Consider the following 20,251-nt stretch of genomic DNA (forward strand, 5'->3'; position numbering starts at 1 on the left):
TTAGGAGGTCTGTGTAAAATATAAGAGTTGGCTTTTTTGTGCGTTGTACATTTGGAATTTCAACAATTGTCTGGGAGAAGCGGTGCATTATCTGACAGAAATGCAGGGGTGCCAATATTTTTGGCCATGACTGTACTTTCTGCCAACTCATAAGGACTTTTAAAAATGTTGATTTAATTTTAAAGAATCATAATTAGGGCTTTCATAATTAATGAGTTAACTCATGATTGATCACAAAACGTATGGCATTAATGATTAACTCTCTTAGATTGTCCATGCAATCTATTCTGGCCATACAAGCCTTTGACCTTACAGTCAGTGATCATATCAATGTATACGTAGGTACAAAAAATGAGTGAGGGGAGTCAGAATTTGTGTTCGCTGGCAAATTTCACTCCTACATAGTTTTGTACAATTTCATGACATGCATTTAATTAAAACGGTAACAAACGTTCCTGGATTACGTTCCGATGATAAAATTGCATTGCGTACAAATGTCTGGGCCCTCAGCAAATGTTATTTATGCAAGTAATTACCTGTAATAAACCAAATTCCAAAACATTTAATAATCAGATTTAAAAAAGAATAATCATTGGACATCCCTAAACATATTACATTTGTACAAATATTTTGTTTGTCTCCCATATTTTCTTTTAAACGTCTGGTGTTTGTGTAGTTCTAAAGCAATATTCAACAGTTAAAGTAGTGATAAATGGTTAACTTTACATAGAAAGTACTTTTTTACATAATGCTTCACTGTACATTCAGTAATAAAATGATACAATATTATGTACACCTGGATGCTCATCACAGCGTCAGTGAGCTGCAATGCAGAACAACAATCACGGCAAACAATATTGAAACCATTAGGGGTGCCTAATCAAGTGTCCACACACCTAGAAATGGTAAATATTGTTTTTTTGGAAACATGTTTCTTACATTGTCAGAGTAATTGTCATATTTGTAAATTGCTTCTCAGTATTACCTGAGCTCCTAAATTGTACTTGCACGTAACTGTATTATGTAATAAATATTGCACGAGTTGTACATGAATAACAGTTGTTTCTTTTTTAAATGCTGCAAAATTGCACCAATTTCTATTAGTGTAGATGATAGGATGGTACTGCCAGTTGGACACAGTATGAATGCTTTGCAACTTAACTTCACTGCAACAAGGCCGACATCTCGCCCAGGACAGACCAGGCTGGGAAAAAATACTAGACAACATGCGCAACTAAGTGCACGAGAGCTTAGAAGAAGAGAAGAACTTAACTTCACCTGAAACATCTTCAGGCCTTTTTTTTTCTCGCTTGTTGGAAGTTCGATTCTCCAACACAATCACAACAAGTTCAGTTCATGTGTTTTATGTAAAAATGTGCCGATTGTACAAAATGCACACCAAAAATGAGGAAGTCAAATAAAAAAAGTCCAGCGAGTGTTAGGTTTTTACAGTACATAAAACAAGTATTGTCCATTGCAACAAACTTCACTCCAGTTCCTTGAAGCGTGCAAACATGGCTTTGCGAACTGCTTGCTTGTAGGTGGCGTGGTCCCAAGCGGCGTGTTCTTTCTTCTGACGGCGCTGTGGACGGCAAAGAATTCAATAGGAATATCTGCTGATGTCACGTAAACAATGTGAAGTAAGAAACTCACAGGTGGAGGTTCTGAGCCTAAACCTGGTCGCTCACTGACTTTACTGGTCTCTCTGATGACAAAGTGGTGGAGAGAATAATAATGATTAGTTTGATTTATAATGCACTTAATATTTCTATAGAGTGGAGAAGAAATAAACAAGAGACAAAGTGGCGACCGATTGCACAACATTTAAGGTGGTGTTTATCCTACCTCGATCCTGCAGCCCAGGTGTTGTGATGCTGAGACTGCTGTTGGTAATTTTTCCTCTTCTTCTGGTCAGGTGACCTGACAGTTTCTCTGGTGCTCAGCTGCGGGGAAAAACGTTTGACTTCAGAAAGCGTCTTCTTTAGAGATGCGCGGATAGGCAATTATATCATCCGCAACCGCATCACTATAGTCGTCATCCACCCGCCATTAACCCGAACCAACATTATATCAGAACTGCAACCGCCCGCCACCCGCCCGTTGTTGTATATCTGGAGTCGGCGACCTTTACCACTATTAGAGATAGTTTGACCCATGTCACTAAGTAAAGAAGGCAATGGGAGCCGCTAACGTTCTCGCAAATATTCGATGGTGATCATCCAGGTAACGAGAATAAGGGCGTGCTGTGAAGCCATTGCCCTTGATGCCTTCTACATCATGTACGAAACCATTTGCCAGTCCAGCAACATGTATGCAGCTTCTTCAAACACATGTACAAGATTGAAAGGCATACTTGGTGATACAGAGTACACTGATGGTTGTGATCTAAACAATTTTAACATTCTTACTAATATGCGCCATACTGTGAACCCACACCAAACAAGAATGACAAACACATTTCGGGAGAACATCCTCACAGTAACACAACATAAACGCAACACAACAAATACCCAGAATCCTTTGCATCCATAACACTTCCTGAATATATTTTACACCCCCGCGCCTCCAACCACGCCCACCTTGCCAACGCATGGGGAGGTGGGGGGGTGGCGGGGTTTGCTGCTAGCGGGGTGTATAATATAGTCAGGATGTTTCATGAATGCAAAGGATTCTGGGTATTTGTTGTGTTGCGTTTATGTTGTGTTACTAAGAGGATGTTCTCCCGAAATGTGTTTGTCATTCTTGTGTGGTGTGGCTTCACAGCGTGGCGCATATTAGTAAGAGTGTTAAAATTGTTTATATCGCAATTATTAGTGTACTTTGTATCACCCAGTATGCCTTGCAGTCGTGTGCATGTGTCTGCGGAAGCGACACACAACATATTGCTGGACTAGCAAGTAGATTGTACATGTTGTAGAAGGCGTCAAAGTCAAAGGCTTCATAGCACGCCCTAACACTTAATGACTGGGTGACTGCCGGCAGACATTCTTGAGAATCTTTACGTCTCTTATTGTATTCTTCTCTTTATGACACGGGTCCAAAATTGCTCTTTGAATGTTAAAGGTTACCAATCCCTGAAGCATGTATATCAAATATTTACAAATGGTTCAACCGCCACCCGCCAGAATCTATTTAAAATCTATTTTTTCGTCATGTCACCCGCCCGACCCACGGTTTATCCGCGGACTCCGCGGATGAGACCGCAAACCGCGCATCTCTAGTCTTCATGCTCACATCCATAATAATAGGAATTCATACTTTCTTCATTGGAAGTACTTCTTTTTCCTGGTTCTCCAGGGCCTCTAGCTCCTTCTTCGACTTCTTGATCTTCTGGTGGATCTCCAAGTTTTGCTGCGAGACAAACAAACATGAAGGAATATTCCACAGGTAAATAGTTGAATATTGCTGTTGCCTTGTCGTACTTTGTGGAGGTCGGAGAGCTGCTGATGGCGGATAAGAGCGTCCTTGTTAGGAAATTGTCTCCTACACAGCAAACACGCCATCTTCTTCCAGTCGGTCAGCTTGTCCTCCTTATCCTCACACGGTTTGACCTGGTCGCTCTTTGCCACGTCCTCCTTGTCTTCCTCCACTTCTTCGTCACTTCCTGCAGCGTAGTCTGACGCCAGCATGCCCAAGGAGCCGATTGGCAGCTTAAGAGGAAATGAAAAAGACAGAGTAAACCCTTCTTTATCGCTGTTAATTGGTTCCAAACATGACGGCGGTCAAATAATTTCTGCTAATTATTAATTATACATTTTCATAGAGTGTAAAAAAAATGAATACAACCTTCTAAATATATGTTTAACATAATAAAAGCCTTCTAGACATGAAATAACACCAACAAAGTAACTTTTACACTCCTTAAGTCCAATATACAGAGGTCCCTCTTTGATTAATTGGTACCTCACATGACCGTGGGAAATGGGAAATTAATTTACGCAATGTGGGCTTATTATTAATAAAAATAAATCGATGGATTTTATAGCTGGACCATGTTGAATACATGTTTTATCATAATTCAAGCCCTCAAAACATAAAATAATCATACAGTCACCTTTGCACTCTTTTTACCCAACATAGTAGCCATGAGTGTGTTCTACTGTAGATTACACAACTCACTAGTAGCATCCCCTATGCATCATTGTTATGGTTGTCACTCAGCCACTACAATAAAATAACTATGTGGAAACACTTCAAACCATCAGCCGTGTGTCTGCGTTGTCATTTCACATCATTGATCTAAGCTGTGTTATTGTTGTCGACAGATAAAATGCATTGCCCAAAAAGCTGCTGACGTCATCAATTTGTGTTTTTCTGAACGACTGCGAGTCAGCAAAGCCACTTGCATCAACATGTACATGTACAGAAAACATGTGAATATTTCCTCCTATTCTTGTTAAAAGTATGAATACCTTGCTCCTTTTGCAAAGCGGATCTTGTTTTTATGACACTATATCTGTCATGGGAGCTTTTAAAGCAGAGGAATGTTGGACATCTAGAGCACTGGTTCTTAACTTTTTTTCAGTGATGTACCCCCTCTGAACATTTTTTTAATTCAAGTACCCCCTAATCAGAGCAAAGCATTTTTGACTGAAAAAAAGAGATAAAGAAGTCAAATGCAGCACTATGTCAGCAGATTCTGATTTATTAAATTGTATAACAGTGCAAAATATTGCTCATTTGTAGTGGTCTTTAACTAATTGGATTTTTTTTTTTAAATAACTAAAAACTTGTTGAAAAATAAACACGTGATTAAATTATAAATAAAGATTTCAGCACAAAGAAGTAATCATCAACTTATAGTGCCTTCTTTGGGGATTGTAATAGAGATCTATCGGGATTCATGAACTTAATTCTAAACATCCTGGGCTACTTTTGTTCACAAAAAATTAAATCTTTAACATCAATATTTATTGAACATGTCCACAAAAATTCTAGCTGTCAACACTGAATATTGCATTGTTGCATTTCTTCTCACAGTTTATGAACTTAAATTCATATTTTGTTGAAGTATTATTCAATAAATATATTCATAAAGGATTTTTGAATTGTTACTATTTTCTTTTTATATTTAAAAAAAAATCTCACGTACCCCTTGACATACCTTCAAGTACCCCCAGGGGTACGCGTACCCCCATTTAAGAACCGCTGATCTAGAGGATGCGGTCTCAACTTGTTAAGAGTGTTAGCTTGAACTTTGCTAGCTGGCTAAAGAGTGTGAAAAATTTATTTAAACTATAATTTTAGCCAGTCTGCCAGCTAAATTTTGTCTAAAACAATTCAAGTACTTCTTAAAGCAACATCAATTTGCAATGCAATGAAGAAAGGCACAATAACTAACGTTAATAGCACGTGCACAAAACATTACGCACCAATGTGCTGGTATCCTAAGATTCAACATACAATCTATTAGTTAAAATGTTAACATTATACACCCCCACTAGCACCAAACCCCCCCAACCCCGCCCACCTCAACCGACGCACGGAGGGGGTAGGGGTATTTGGCGCTTGCGGGGGTGTATAATGTAGCCCAAAAGAGTAGGGATGCATGGTATTCTGGGTATTTGTTCTTTTGTGTTTATGTTGTGTTACAGTGCCGATGTTCTCCCCAAATTTGTTTGTCATTCTTGTTTTGTGTGGGTTCATAGTGTGACGCATATTAGTAACAATGTTAAAGTTGTTTAAACGGGCACTCTCAGTGTGACCTGTATGGCTGTTCAACAAGTATGCCTTGCAATCGTTAGCGTGTGTCTGCAGAAGCCTCATACGACATGTGACTGGGCTGGCAAGCTGATTGAACGTGTTGTAGAGGGCGTCAAAGGCAGCGCCTTCCTAGCATGCCGTTATTATTGTTATTCGAGGGAAATCCAGCAAACAATCGCGAGAATAGTTGATCTGACATTCAGTAGTCTCTCGGAATATTTAGGAGGGTTGGCAAGTGTGATGCTGTCAAGCGGCATTCATATAAAACTCGCAGGCCCCATTATCATTAAATTTTCATATTAAGGTGCGGGCTGCGTGCCTGAGACCCCTTTTTTATACATAGCACAAAGTAAAAGAAACTCTGTATACAGTGTTATTTCATTTTAAATTTCTAAAGAGTTTTGTGGGTTCCATTGTTTTCTTTTTTTTGTGAAATGGGCCAAAATGGCTCTTTATGAGTGGGAAAGGTTGCCGACCCTTGCCTTAGAGGAATGGAGGCAATGGCTCGAGGGGACCAAATACCCATTCATCGTCTGGACAGATCTCAAGAATCTTGAATACATAAAAAAGGCTAAGAGACTAAACTCTCGCCAGGCCAGGTGGGCGCTTTTCTTTAACCGCTTTTCCTTTTCGCTGTCCTACAGGGCGGGGTCCCGCAACGTCAAGCCAGACGTCCTGTCACAACTATTCGACCCCGAGCTTGAGGCCAAGCAACCTGAGACCATTCTTCCACTGAACTGTGTGGTAGGAGCGGTAACTTGGCCAATAGAAACTGAGGTAAAGCAAGCTAATGATCTCCTGGCGGTTCTGGTGGTCAGCCATGGAGACGGAGGTCCGGGAGTACGTAGCGGTGTGTTTGGTCTGTGCCCGGAATAAGACATCTTCCAGGTCCCGCATGGGACTTCTCCAGCCACTTTCCATCCCCTCCAGACCGCGGCCAGACATCTCTATGGACTTCGTCACAGGCCTCCCGGTCTCACCAGGTAACACCACTTTCCTCACGGTTGTCGAAAGATTCTCCAAAATGGTCAGATTCTTTGCTATGCCTAAACTACCATTCGCCAAGGAGTCGGCAGAGGTTTTGATGACTAATGTGTTCAGAGTTAAGGGATTCCCCAAGGACATTGTTTCAGACCGGGGGCCTCAGTTCGTATCACGGTTCAGGGCGGAGTTCTGCCGACTCATTGGAGCCAGGGCCAGCCTGACATCAGGATATCATCCAGAAGCCAACGGCCAGACCGAACGAGTTAACCAGCAGCTGGAAACCGGCCTCCGGTGTGTGGTCTGCAAGAACCCCTCCGAATGAAGCAAACACCTGGTCTGGGTAGAATATGCGCACAATTCGCTGCCTACATCCGCCACCGGCCTCTCTCCCTTTTATTGTGCCTTAAGGCGGTGGTCCCCAACCACCGGGCCGCAGAAGAATTTTTTATAAATTTTCATTTTTTATTTTTTTATTAAATCAACATAAAAAACATTAGATGCACTTACAATTAGTGTACCAACCCAACAAACCTCCCTTTTTCATGACAAAGAAAAAAAAGAAAAAAAAGAATCCCCCCGCCATTTTCGAGAAGAGTCATTGTTTCATTGGTTTATGGACACAATAAATTATTCATAATGGTTGGACCAGATTTAGCTAACAGCTTATTTTCGTCAATAGTCGTTTGTTTGACAACACCGTCACTATAAAACCATCTATTACCTAAAAGTCAAAATGCAAGCAGACAAATAAAAACCTACCAAGTACAGCTCATGATGTAGTATAACATTATAATTACAATATAACCATATATAATGATAAACAATTTGAAATTAGTATGTTCATGCTGCTCAGCGTGTGTGTAGCAAATTAAAAACTAAATAGAGAAAATTATTAAATGGACATTGTGGAAATTGAAGTGCTTACCTTTGACTTTTCTTTTTTCAGTGGGGCGAGAGGTTTCTTAAAGAAATCTTCACCAGCTGCATTCTGTGGATGGAAAACAAAGCACTTTTTATAGTAATGTCTATAGATACCAGGCATGCATGATATTTTTTTATCAAGCCAATACAGACACCTTCCTGCTTCTCAAGAACTTATTTAGATCTAGTATTTGTTAAACTTAAGATATAAGTGTAGTTTGTGCACATCTTTCTTTGCAACTAAATTTGGGCCAGCTTCTTGAACAAGAGACGACGTTTTTGGTGTCTTTCTCGCCAGTTGGAGGTCCTAAATAGCTGTCAAAGTGTCCTAACTTGTCAGAGTATACCAAACCATCTACTTTTCAGGTAAGACGCATGATTTATAAACGACAATAAATTTGCATGGAGAAAGGAAGCGAGGAAACAGCAGATCACTCGATAGTCACACACACGGTAGTCAGTGTGCACATCGCCGCTCGGAATAGTTTTTCTGCATTAGCACTTACAATAACAATATCACTAATATTTGGTCAGTATTGAAGTCACAAAATGTAAAAGGAGTTTTGTTGGTGCTTTTTGAATGGTTATTTATCAGATTATTTAGGCGAAATAGCGGACCTTCCATTGGCTCTACTGTAAGCAAGCTTTTATTTATGTTAATTTAGAATGCATTAAAATTCGTCATCATGTCTTTCATAATGATTGTAACCAATAGGCAAAATTACAAAAAAGTGCAGTTCCCCTTAAAAGCATGGCAAGTAAGAGGAAAGGGAGCCCTTGATTCGCTCACCCAAATCTACCTGCTGCACAGTATGGGTAATCTCACCTTTTTGGATATTTTTTTCTTTGGGCTACTTTTAATGTCATTGGATTTTTCCGTGTGATGTCACAATTCCACGTATCGGCCCGATAATTAACTGTGCAATATTTATTGTGCATCTTACTACAAGTAAATTGTTTTCAAACTTTATACTACAACTACCTTGGTTTATGATACCTCCACTTATATTTCAGTTTAGCTCAAACATGTGACTTGCACTCAGTTAAATTGGCTTGTGGCTTATGAGGAGAGTAAAATAAAAAAGGCCATTAACACCTTAAACAAATTTTATTTTAGCAAAGGAAAACAAGTATAATTTAATTTCCATGACTCTTTGGCTGATAATTGTTTTTGTACAATTATTTCACGTCAGTAATAGGGGTGTAACAAGATAAGAATGTGACAATATTTTTCATGTAAAGAAAAGCTGTGTCGTGGGACACAGTCAGAAGTTTGTTTTTTCTTAATAGTCAAAAGCATATCCGCCTGGCCGTTTGTGAGGGTTTGGAATCTCACATTAAGTGCTGAGGGCTCACATCAAACCAAGAGTTAAATTGAAAAAATGTTTCCTTGTACAGATACACCTAAATAGTTTTATTAAAAGCAGGGGCGCTGCCAGGAATCCTGTACCAACCCTACACGGTGGCCATGCTTACAATTATATTGGAAAAAATTGGTCTTGTGTCATTCTTGTGAACCAAATATGTAGCACCACACCCTCTTGTAAGTACACCGAGGAGTACCACAGAATGGAGCACACCACCACCACTGGTACCTGTATCACCCTACTAGCGGTGATACCGCATGTGTTCCTTGCATCATTGTGAGTATTGAGTGATGTGATGCTTGTATTGTATCACCGCGTTCGATTCTTCTGTTGTATCACAACGTTCGATGCTTCTATTGTATCACCACGTTCGATGCTTGTACTGCATCACCACGTTTGATGCTTTTATTGTACTATCGTGAGTGCTGAGAGCTTTTCTTGTAGTTAGTCTGGGTAGGTAGTGAGATTTGAGTGGGAATTTCAATGAGTTCCACTTAATAATATATAATAATAATAACAATATACATTTCTTATATTCTTCTTCTTGTTAAATTGTTGCATTAAAAGCAAGTGTAAGCAAAGTGCAGATAAAAAGGAAGAATATTTTTTTAAGTAAACAAGGGATTGTGAAAATAGCAGCAAATCTCAAGCTTCTTTAAAAAGAAAAGAGCATTTTGTGATGTTAATGATATGTGTTTAGTGAAATGCACACGGTAGAGATTTTCCGGTCAGGGTTTTTAAAGGGAAACTGCACTATTTTGGAATCTTTCCTATCGTTCACAATCATTCGGAAAAACATGAGGAATGTTAGATTTTTTTTAATGCATTCTCAATATTAAATAAACGTAAATAAATGTTCAATAACCATTCAAAAAGCACCAACAATACTGTCTTTACATTTTGTGACTTGACTATTAACCAAGTTTTAGTGATATTGTTATTTTTAAGTGCAAGAGCAGACAAACTATGACTGTATGTGATGTTTTATCATGTTGGTTGGCTCTCATGAAGTCTGCAGTGAGTAATAATAATCAGTGATGAAGAAAACAAACAAAAAAGCAAACGTGATGGGTTTTTGTAATTACTATACCGCGTATGCTTAAAATAATCAAAATAGGTAAATATTAGAGATTATAAATGTGGCTGTTACTACATAACATATATACATACAACTTGTATATAAAACGTAAAGGAAGTGATTGTATGTTTTTAAGGGCTTTGTAAGAAGAATTGAGAGGCTCCCTTATAAGTGGACTTTTGATCGCATGTATTTAATATTTGGAATGCATAAAGAAACAACATCCATTGTCATGTCTCTTATAATGATTATGAACGATAGGCAAAACACTAAAAAAGGCCAGTTCCCCTTTAAGCTGCTGATTATGATACCAATCAGCAATGCATGAGAATGGCTGATACCAATACCAATCACATGTATTAAGTGTACATTTTTTATGTATTTATGGTGAGCGCTATTGACAGTTATGCAATATCAACACAATATTTAAACTAGTTATTTTTATATACACAATTGTTTTACAAAAATACAGTCAATAGTAAACAATATCAAACAAAAGTAAAAACAGCTATCGACTACTTATTTACTTTAAATACGCTGTTTTTATAACCTCAGAAGTCCTCTAGTGTCAAGGGAATTTTCAATAAATAATTAAAGCAAGAAAAATATGATTTTGAAAAAATACAAATATTTATCTAGAAACTCTAGTTCCCATCATATACTGATACGACCCATGGTATTCACACCAAATTACGGATGGATCCTTATGTGTCGTGTACTGAATGTGACAATGCTGACACACCAACAGTTGTTATATAATCCTGTTTTCTTTTATTAATTTACTTGTTGATATCATTTTAAAAGCCGCTTTTTTCTGCTGCAATGTGCTTCAGTCTACACCTCTTAAAATAACTTATGAAGATGTTCCTTTTTAAAACTTATGTTGTTACAGTGTTAGCTAATTGTGTTAAAAATGCTAAAGCCTCTAATCATAAGGTTCATGACAGTTTTGGGATGCCTCTTAATGCTATGTATTAGAGTGTTGTTTTTTTAACAGTGGGCCATTTGATGTCACAGATAGACAAATGCATATAAGTGGTCATCCATTTACTTACGGCTGAGCCGACGCAGTTGAGACTGCTACCTCAAATTTACAGTGTTGTTCCTTCTCGTTTAATGCCCCATTGTTTGCTCTGATGTCTATAAAATAAATACTTCTGCCTTTATTTGTCCACAACATTTTACACGGGACTGTTCTGTCAAGGTGGGCTACTACAAAATTGCATTAGCTGCTAAACTTACACGGAAACTGAAGGCGATATTATGATTTGGATTGAGGAAACGAGAAGAAAGGATTAAGTATTATTTTCATCTAAATGTTGCATGCGCACAATAACACCAACATGCAAAATGCAGTGAAATAAATACAAGTAAAAGCACCGTATTTTTAATGCAGCTCTGATCGTCATTAGAAAAACAATCAGCAATGCCGATCACATACTTTTTCAAGAAAATCAGCCAATATTGATCTTGTGGCCGATTGAACAGCACATAGCGCAAGGCTATATGAACAAAGTTTAGCTAGGGGACTTTGACGAAAATAATAGTTAAATCTGTTTGTGGCACAACTCTGTTTCTGTGTTGTTAGCTAGCTAGCTAGCTAAAATATTAACTATTTTACCAAGGAGAATCGCTTTAAATGTTCCTGCATAACAAAATGTACTGCCAAAGGAAGGTTCGCTTCACATGTTTAGATCACACTTGGAGTGTTTTTGCAGTGGCCACTGCCATATGTCTCTTCCTGACACGTGCATGTTTGTTTCCGAGCGATGATGTACCTGACTATTATTGACAAATGAATTTTGTCGGTGACGCCAACAAATGGTCGTACCTGTTACCGTGATTTTAAACATGCGTTGTTATTCACAATGTATGGTTCTTCTCTTAGACACATGGAATGAGTTTACCATGTCCTTTTAGATTTTAATGCGATATAAAACTTGGGGAAATTTGTGAGCACTAACCTTCCTCTCAAAAATTGCAAAACCGGCATCCGCTGACTTGGACTGTCTCTTATCTTCGTCCATTCCACCTTTAAGCGAAGGAGACTGAGAACGGACGCCTTCCTTTTGGCGGTTTTGGATTTTTGCCCAGCGCTCCATATCTTTCATGATCTGCAAAATACGATGTTCCTTGACATTTTCTACAGGCATTCGTCTCTTTGGTGGTGTTTAAACAAAGTGTAACCTTAACAGCAGCAAGACTTTTTGGCCTCTCATCCTTGTTGTCTTTGTCTTTTCTAGTCAAGTCGTCCTCTTCTTTCTTATCAGGAGATGAAGTCTGGCCAGCCTCTTGCTTAAAGCTGTCGGTTGAGACGGGTGGTTGTGGAGGAGCAGTGGTAGGAATTGGATGTGCTGACGGTTTCTTCATGTCAAGGGGCGCGTCTGCGGCAGGGTTAGAGAGAATGGCCTGGTCTTCGGCAGTCATGGTTACAGGTTGATTCTCTGCGGGGGTTCCTCCAGGCACCGGGACATACATTTTAGTCACAGCATCCCAGTAGAGATACTCTTGGTTTTGAGCGTTATAGAAGTACTGTAAAAACAGTTGTTGTTAGTAGCCATATTAGATACACTGTGTGGTCTTGTATACCCACTCTGGAGCAAGGATCGAAGTACAGGGTGGTCTCAGGGTCATAGAAGAAGCCAGAGGTGGCGTCATAAAGGTAGTTTGATATATCTGGAGTGTCAGGATCTGACAAATATTAGGTCTTTGTGAGTAAACTTTGCAGCAATGCAGACATGGACAAGGTCTTGACTTAAGATGCAAAGCTAAAGTGAATAATATAGTGTTTGATGAAGTAGTAACTGACAGATAGCAAAGTTCTACAAATGTTCTTACCATATGTAAAGCTTTTTAATGGGTCTAGGCTGGCAGTGGAATCAGCTGGCACATGATCTTTAGTAACATGGTAGGACGGATCCAGAGTTTTGCTTGCGTCATCACCTGCTCCCTTTTAAAGAGTTACCAGAAATGTAGAGGGAAATGTCTAGTTTGAACATAAAAATAATCTTAACATGCATCTTTGTTGACAACCCTACCTGACTGGGATCTGCTGACCAATGTGGATAACTGCAGGCAGCTGGTGGCAAACACAAATCAATTAGAAGATAAGTTTACATAAATGTGTAAAGTTACTGTGCAGAGATATGGAGAACTAATTATGAAAGTAATTTTCAACCTCTAACCATACTTCAGAAAAGATCAGTTAGGACAGTGCTTCTAAATTATTTTCTCCCCGGCGACTCTAAATAGTATCATTAACACAACCTTTATTTAACCAGGTAAGAAATCCATTGAGATCAGAATCTCTTTCACAAAGGTGACCTGGCCAAAAGGTCAGCAGCACATGTCAAAGAGCAGTTTCAGAAAAGTAAAACGTTAAGACATACATTTTAAAATGCATAAAAAAGAACTTTAAAACAATTAAACAATTAAGCTTTACACCTTTTAAAAACACAGGCACTGTGCATACGTCTCATGCTGTCTGTCCCTCAGGATAGAACGGAAGGCTCCAAATGGAAGTAGTCCAGAGAATTTCAGTTTCGTTTTACATGCCAGAGGATTAGCATTGCTAAAAGTTATTTTTTCCAAATTCAATCCGTACACGAGGAACAGTTAAAACATACGAATTGTTAGAACGTAATGCGCAATAACTGTTTTTTCTTTGCAACAAAGGACACAAGTATGGAGGCATTAAATCTAAAAGAGCCTTATAAATGATAGTTAGTCCATGTGTGTATGTGTGTGCACTCAATGAAGAAAAGTTTATTTTCATATACAGTCGGCAGTTGTGAGTGAGACGACGACTGCCAGTAACAAGTCTTAGTGTTGCATGAAAAACAGTGTCCAAAGACTGGAGCATGTAAATGACGCACTAAAATAAAGCATGTCTCCATAATCAATTACCGGGCTAGATAGTCGCTGTCACCAATTTCTTTCTGACCTTGAGAGAGAAGCAGTTTTTACATCTAAAAAAAGAAACCAAGCTTTACCCTAAGCCTAAAGACCAAGTTGTTAATATAGGCTTTAAATAAAAGCTCCTGGCCGAGAGTAAAACCCAAGTACTTGTAATTTAAGACTTGCTCTGTTGGGTTTCCTTTTGAAGTTGCAATATGTGCAATGCATTCTAGTAGCACCCTTCAATGAGAGAAAACCATTAGTTTGCTTTTATCTGTAGTGAAAACCAATTTAAAATCAAATAAGCGAGCCTGGATGACATTAAGAGCAGCTTGTAAAAACTCAAAAGCCTGAGTGATGTAAGTTGAACAGCAATAAATAATGGTGTCGTCTGCTTAAAAATGGAACATTGCATTTGAAAAATTGCTACAAAGATTTTTTATGTAGATAGAAAATAAAATGGGCCCCAACACTGAGCCTTGTGGAACTCCTTTGGTAATGTCCAGTAATGAAAAGGGTTGTCCCAGCCACCTGTACACAATGTGTTCTGCTGGCAAGATAGTCTGTGAATTTGTCTATACAAACTGAGGACAATCCACAAGGCTGGCTACAGGGAACATACAATCTTTGTTTAGTACATTTAAGATATGGAAATTTACAGATTTTGTATTCCTTCAAATCACAACAATTATGTACAAAGCAAACAGGCTAACTGAAAATATCCAACAATTTTCGTAAACAAGAGAGGAATAAAAGAACCGTTTTAGCACTGTGTTTAATAACACTATTAGACACTATCACGGAACAGAAGTAGTAGCTTACACCTACTTCTTTTTGGATATGTTGAATTGTTAGTTATTAATAAATTGTGATTGTTTATTGTGCTGTACATTAGTTTTAACATTAATAAAATAAATTAGATCGAAATGCTGCCAAAAATGAGTTTTACTCAGGCAAGCTGACATCATCCTGTGTGAGTACCATGAATTGATTAACGTGGACCCCGACTTAAACAAGTTGAAAATATTATTCAGGTGTTACCATTTAGTGGTCAATTGTACGGAATATGTACTGAACTGTGCAATTTACTGATAAAAGTTTCAATCAATCAATCAAAAACCCACCTTGCATTCCAGGAGGTGGCTGCAGAAAAGGTGGAGACTGGAAGAACTGATGTGGTTTCTAAAAAGCCAGAGAGAAAATAATCCGACGAGTCTACTCTTATCAATTTGTGTTTAATAAATAACAAAACACACCTCAATAAGGTTAACAGGAGGTGGACACCCTGGGGAAGAACTGTTGGGTTGCACAGGCTCTTGTCTGAAACTAAAACAGGGAGACATCATAAAACATTCATAAAACTAAACACATACTATAAACACAATTACTAACTTTTGGTTCTTTAGGGGTCTGGCAACCTCTGCATACACTCTGACTCCATCGATACAAAGGGGAACAGGTTTTGTCAGCAGTAGATCAACCAAGCGAGTCACTTGCTAAAAAAGAAGGCCCAATGAAAAGAATTTAATGCTGCACAAAATGCATCCATCCATCCATGTACAGGTGACGTGGGCAGCAGCCTAAGTAGAGAAACCCAGACTTTCCTTTCCCCAACTGCTTTGGTCAGCTCCTTTTGGGGAATCTCAAATAACTCCCTTGCCCCTTGTTTAAGTCCTTTGCCCTAGATTTTGCACATTGGCACCAGTCAGGCAAATGGTTTCCAAATCCTAATAATGTAAGGTTGAAATGGGAATTGCACTTTTCTTTATTTTATGTTGCCTATCGTTCAAAATCATTCTGAAAGACATGACAGATGTGCTTTTTAAGGCATTCTCAGTCATAAATAAAAGACCGCTTACAGGGGAGCCAATGAGAGAGAGGTCTTCTATTCCACCCATAAAACCCAATAACATCAAAACATCAAAATAGCACCAACAATACTTCATTTACAATTCATGATTTGTATATTAACCAAGTATTAGTGATATTGTTGTTATAAGCGCTAAAGCAGACGCATTATTTATATCGGCGCCGTGATCACTAGCGTGTGTCTGTTTATATTATCAAGAGGTGACCGGTTTCTTCTCTTCCCTGCCCCCTGTAAGTTTACAAATCCCGTTACCATATGAGTTGGGAAATTGTGTTAGATGTAAATATAAACCAAATACAATGATTTACAAATCATTTTCAACCCATATTCAGTTGAATATGCTACAAAGACAACATATTTGTGTTAAAACTGATAAACATTTTTTTTTTTTTGCAAATAATCATTAACTTTAGAATTTGATGCCAGCAACACGTGACAAAGAAGTTGGGAAAGGTGGCAATAAATACTGATAAAGTTGAGTACTGCTCATCAAACACTTATTTGGAACATCCCACAGGTGTGCAGGCTAATTGGGAACAGGCGGGTGCCATGATTGGGTATAAAAGCAGCTTCCATGATATGCTAAGTAATTCACAAACAAGGATGGGGCGAGGGTCACCAATTTGTCAACAAATTGTCGAACAGTTTAGAACAACATTTCTCTAAGAACTATTGCAAAAAATTTAGGTATTTTACCATCTACGGTCTGTAAAATCATCAAAAGGTTCAGAGAATTTGGAGAAATCACTGCAAATAAGCGATGATACTACGGACCTTTGACCCCTCAGGCGGTAGTGCATCAAAAACCGACAGTGTGTAGAGGATATCACCACATGGGCTCAGGAACACTTCATAAAACCACTGTCAGTAACTACAGTTGGTCGCTACATCTGTAAGTGCAAGTTAAAACTCTACCATGCAAAGCGAAAGCCGATCATCAACAACACCCAGGAACGCCGCCGGCTTTGCTGGGCCCAAGCTCATCTAAGATGGGCTGATGCAAAGTGGAAAAGTGTTATGTGGTCTGACGAGTCCACATTTCTAATTATATTTGGAAACTGTGGACGTGATGTCCTCCGGAACAAAGAGGAAAATAACCATCCAGATTGTTACAGGCGCAAAGTTCAAAAGGCAGCATCTGTGATCGTATGGGGGTGTATTAGTGCCCAAGGCATGGGTAACTTACACATCTGTGAAGGCACCATTAATGCTGAATGGTCCATGCAGGTTTTGAAGCAATATATGTTGTCATCCAAGCAACGTTAACATGGACATCCCTGCTTATTTCAGCAAGACAAGTGTTAAAACAGCGTGGCGTCGTAAAAAAAGAGTGCAGGTACTTTCCTGGCCCGCCTGCAGTCCAGACCTGTCTCCCATCGAAAATGTGTGGCGCATTATAAAGCATAAAATATGACAGCGGAGACCCCGGACTGTTGAACAACTGAAGCTCTACATAAAACAAGAATGGGAAAGAATTTCACTTTCTAAGCTTCAACAATTAGTTTCCTCAGTTCCCAAACGTTTATTGAGTGTTGTTAAAAGAAAAGGTGAGGTAACACAGTGGTGAACATGCCCTTTCCCAACCACTTTTGCACGTGTTGCAGCCATGAAATTCTAAGTTAATTATTATTTGCAAAAAAAATAAAAATAGAGTCAATGAGTTTGAACATCAAATATCTTGTCTTTGTAGTGCATTCAATTGAATATGGGTTGAAAAGGTTTGGCAAATCATTGTATTCCGTTTACATTTACATCTAACCCAATTTCCCAACTCATATGGAAACGGGGTTTGTATTTTAGATCGTATTTTATTACTCTCACCTGGATAGTAGAAAAACGAGTACATAATCAGACATGTTGGTACACTTTGATAGCAAATTTAGACCACAATAGGGCAAAAACGACACAAAAAGATCTTCGATTTTTATTCTTCATCTAAATGGGACTATAAAAAGTTTCTATCAGTTGGAATCCTATTGACAGCAGACATTGCACAGTAAGAGATGTTTTATTATGTTTGTCAGCTTTCATGAAGTTTACCTTGAGTGTTAATCAGTGATGTGAAACAAAAACATAACGAAAGTTGTGATGCGTTTTTGAAATTAATGCGCAGCTTATCCTTAAAATAGGAAAATAAGTAAATATTAAATGTCATTAAAAGTGTGCCCGTTACTACATTACATGTACTGTATACTTACAGAATGTATATAAAACCTTAATGGAGGTGTTTGGATGTTTTAGGTGTTTTGTTGGTTGTATAGAGTGACTCCCATAGGCTCCATTTATTTACAATTTAGCATGCATTAAAAAAATATATATGTGGTGCCCTGCTTGTTTGAAGTGCCATGAATGCCTGCCCTGTGAGGCATCCTAACCAGTTGAGCCACCACATCTGACTTTTCTCAATGTGGAGGAGCAGTGACTTTACTGCAAGATTCTTATTGATGGCAAAGTTTCTCACCCCATCTCTAAAGGAGAGCTCATCCACCCCCGAATGAAGTGGTTTTGGTAAAGATGGGAACATAGATTGGCTAACAAAGTTATAGATTTTGCTTTTCGGTATAACTTTCTCTTCACCAAGACATCTCACAATCCATCTTTCTCTCGCTAATAAACAAGACCAAAAAGGTACTTCTCATTCAATCCATCCTTTTCTAGGCAAGAACCATGCACTGGGATTTTGAGATACTGATTCCCATGCTAGACGTTGCAAACCGATAAATCAAGAGCTGAAGGTCAACTCTTGATAAAGCCAGCAGAAACACATCATCAAATACATACACTGCATACATATTAGATTAAATACAGTACCTCATGGGAGTCCATGTCAACAAAGCAGAAGCAGTTTGCTCCAGGTGTCTTGGCTTTGATGAGGCGGACGTTCCTCTCATCTAAATACGCGAAGGGATCCAAGGCTTTGAGGATGGTCTCCACTGTGGTGGTGGGCTTTATATTTTTTATGATCATGGCTATAGACAGAAACAAGGAAAATATAGTTTGCGAGGCTCTAATAATAAATAGACGACACAAATATACTCACTTTTACTATTCTTAAAAACCGATTTAGATTGATGGGACCTTTGTTGAGAAGTGTTATGGTTGCCCCAGGATTCAGCCTCTTTCTCACTTTCTTGCTGCTGAAATTGCTGGTCCACCTGCTGCTGCCAGGCTTCAGGGGTCAGGTCAGAGTTGCGCTGCCACTGGGTGGTGGGTAAGGGCTCAAGGGGGCATTTTGGTGTGGACTCATTTAGGCTGGATTCAAAGTCTTCTCGGGGCTGGTCAGGTCTGGACAATTGTGACGGCTGGGCTGCAGGTGAGGTCCGATGGGATTCCTAATTATTCAAAAGAATATAATGAAAACAAACATTGTCTTAATTCATTTATCAGTATTTTTAAAGAGAAACTCTGCGTGTCTATGGGTGTGTTTTTTCATGTAGGCCTAGTATTCTGAGGGCATTCAATCGACCAGAACTGGACTGTTCAATTGTTCTTGGTCTTGGCACCAGCTTTTAGATGAGAGCTGACCAATCTCAATGAGCATGAACTGCTGAAGCTTACCTAGATGAAAGGTCTTCTCACACAAACTGAACGGTTCAGTTGCAATCCATTGAAAGCCCTCAGAAAAGAAACCACACTTACATTAACATGTAGATCATGCTGATTTGGATGGGAGTAGCTCATGGAAACAGCTCTAGTGCCAATTTCTAGGGACCCCTGCAACAAGAGCACACACATTTATTCAGAATTATCCTATTTAAAGGTAAATGTTGACAGATATAATACCAGTCACACACAAAATGCACTGTGGGAAGAATACTTAAGAGTGGTCTGCTGAACCAATATTCAATATCATCCATGAGTAATACAGTATGTGGAATACTGCTGCAACTACAAACTAAGGTTGCAAGTTGCGATGGTTGTCAGTGTACAAATTTACAATAAAACAAACCATCTTCTTTAACTGAGTGAAACCATCTCATATTCATATTGTACTTAATTTGACAAAGTCTATAACCTAAAGGAAGACATTTCCATCACAAACAGCAAATTCACAGCGAGAGAAACTAAAAGATCACTTAACTTTTAATGAGTGTTGATTTGCCATTGTTTCAGGTCTAGAATAAATTAGTTTGAATTATGTTTGAAGGTTTAGCAAAGCAATACAAACAAAACTTTGAAAAAAGACAAAACCTCAGGACTACAAGCTTCTAAAAAGATATATTTTACAGAATTGTTATTCTTGCTTAGAAAAGGCACATGCTACACCATAAATAAGCAAGTTTCTTCTCATGACAGCCGACAAGTTGCTGTTTGGTTTATCAACAGTATTTTAATGACCAGAGAAATGTTGTAATAGCAGCACCAAACAATAAGAAAGACAGTAAAACACTGCATTTGCCTTAGATATGAGAGCCAGCATGTTCCATGTAT

General features: G+C 38.7%; 1 protein-coding gene across 2 annotated transcripts in view; it reads right to left on the bottom strand.

Annotated features, from left to right (window-relative positions):
• Positions 1 to 547: 547 nt before the first annotated feature.
• The window catches only part of rbm6 (RNA binding motif protein 6), a 31,535-nt gene continuing 11,831 nt past the window's right edge, over positions 548 to 20,251 (bottom strand). For both annotated transcript variants that reach the window (XM_061874637.1, XM_061874638.1), the window contains exons 7-23: positions 19,460 to 19,534; positions 18,861 to 19,152; positions 18,632 to 18,789; positions 15,343 to 15,446; positions 15,207 to 15,276; positions 15,075 to 15,132; positions 13,092 to 13,132; positions 12,892 to 13,003; positions 12,647 to 12,744; positions 12,241 to 12,585; positions 12,018 to 12,167; positions 7,613 to 7,675; positions 3,423 to 3,650; positions 3,259 to 3,351; positions 1,846 to 1,943; positions 1,654 to 1,705; positions 548 to 1,582 (exon numbers count right to left, since the gene is read on the bottom strand). In XM_061874637.1, coding sequence (XP_061730621.1) covers positions 1,487 to 1,582; positions 1,654 to 1,705; positions 1,846 to 1,943; positions 3,259 to 3,351; positions 3,423 to 3,650; positions 7,613 to 7,675; positions 12,018 to 12,167; positions 12,241 to 12,585; positions 12,647 to 12,744; positions 12,892 to 13,003; positions 13,092 to 13,132; positions 15,075 to 15,132; positions 15,207 to 15,276; positions 15,343 to 15,446; positions 18,632 to 18,789; positions 18,861 to 19,152; positions 19,460 to 19,534 — 2,133 coding nt within the window. In that variant the 3' untranslated portion in view covers positions 548 to 1,486. The remainder of the gene's footprint in view (positions 1,583 to 1,653; positions 1,706 to 1,845; positions 1,944 to 3,258; positions 3,352 to 3,422; positions 3,651 to 7,612; positions 7,676 to 12,017; positions 12,168 to 12,240; positions 12,586 to 12,646; positions 12,745 to 12,891; positions 13,004 to 13,091; positions 13,133 to 15,074; positions 15,133 to 15,206; positions 15,277 to 15,342; positions 15,447 to 18,631; positions 18,790 to 18,860; positions 19,153 to 19,459; positions 19,535 to 20,251) is intronic.

This window comes from Nerophis ophidion, linkage group LG16, assembly GCF_033978795.1.
Source record: "Nerophis ophidion isolate RoL-2023_Sa linkage group LG16, RoL_Noph_v1.0, whole genome shotgun sequence".
NCBI lineage: Eukaryota > Metazoa > Chordata > Actinopteri > Syngnathiformes > Syngnathidae > Nerophis > Nerophis ophidion.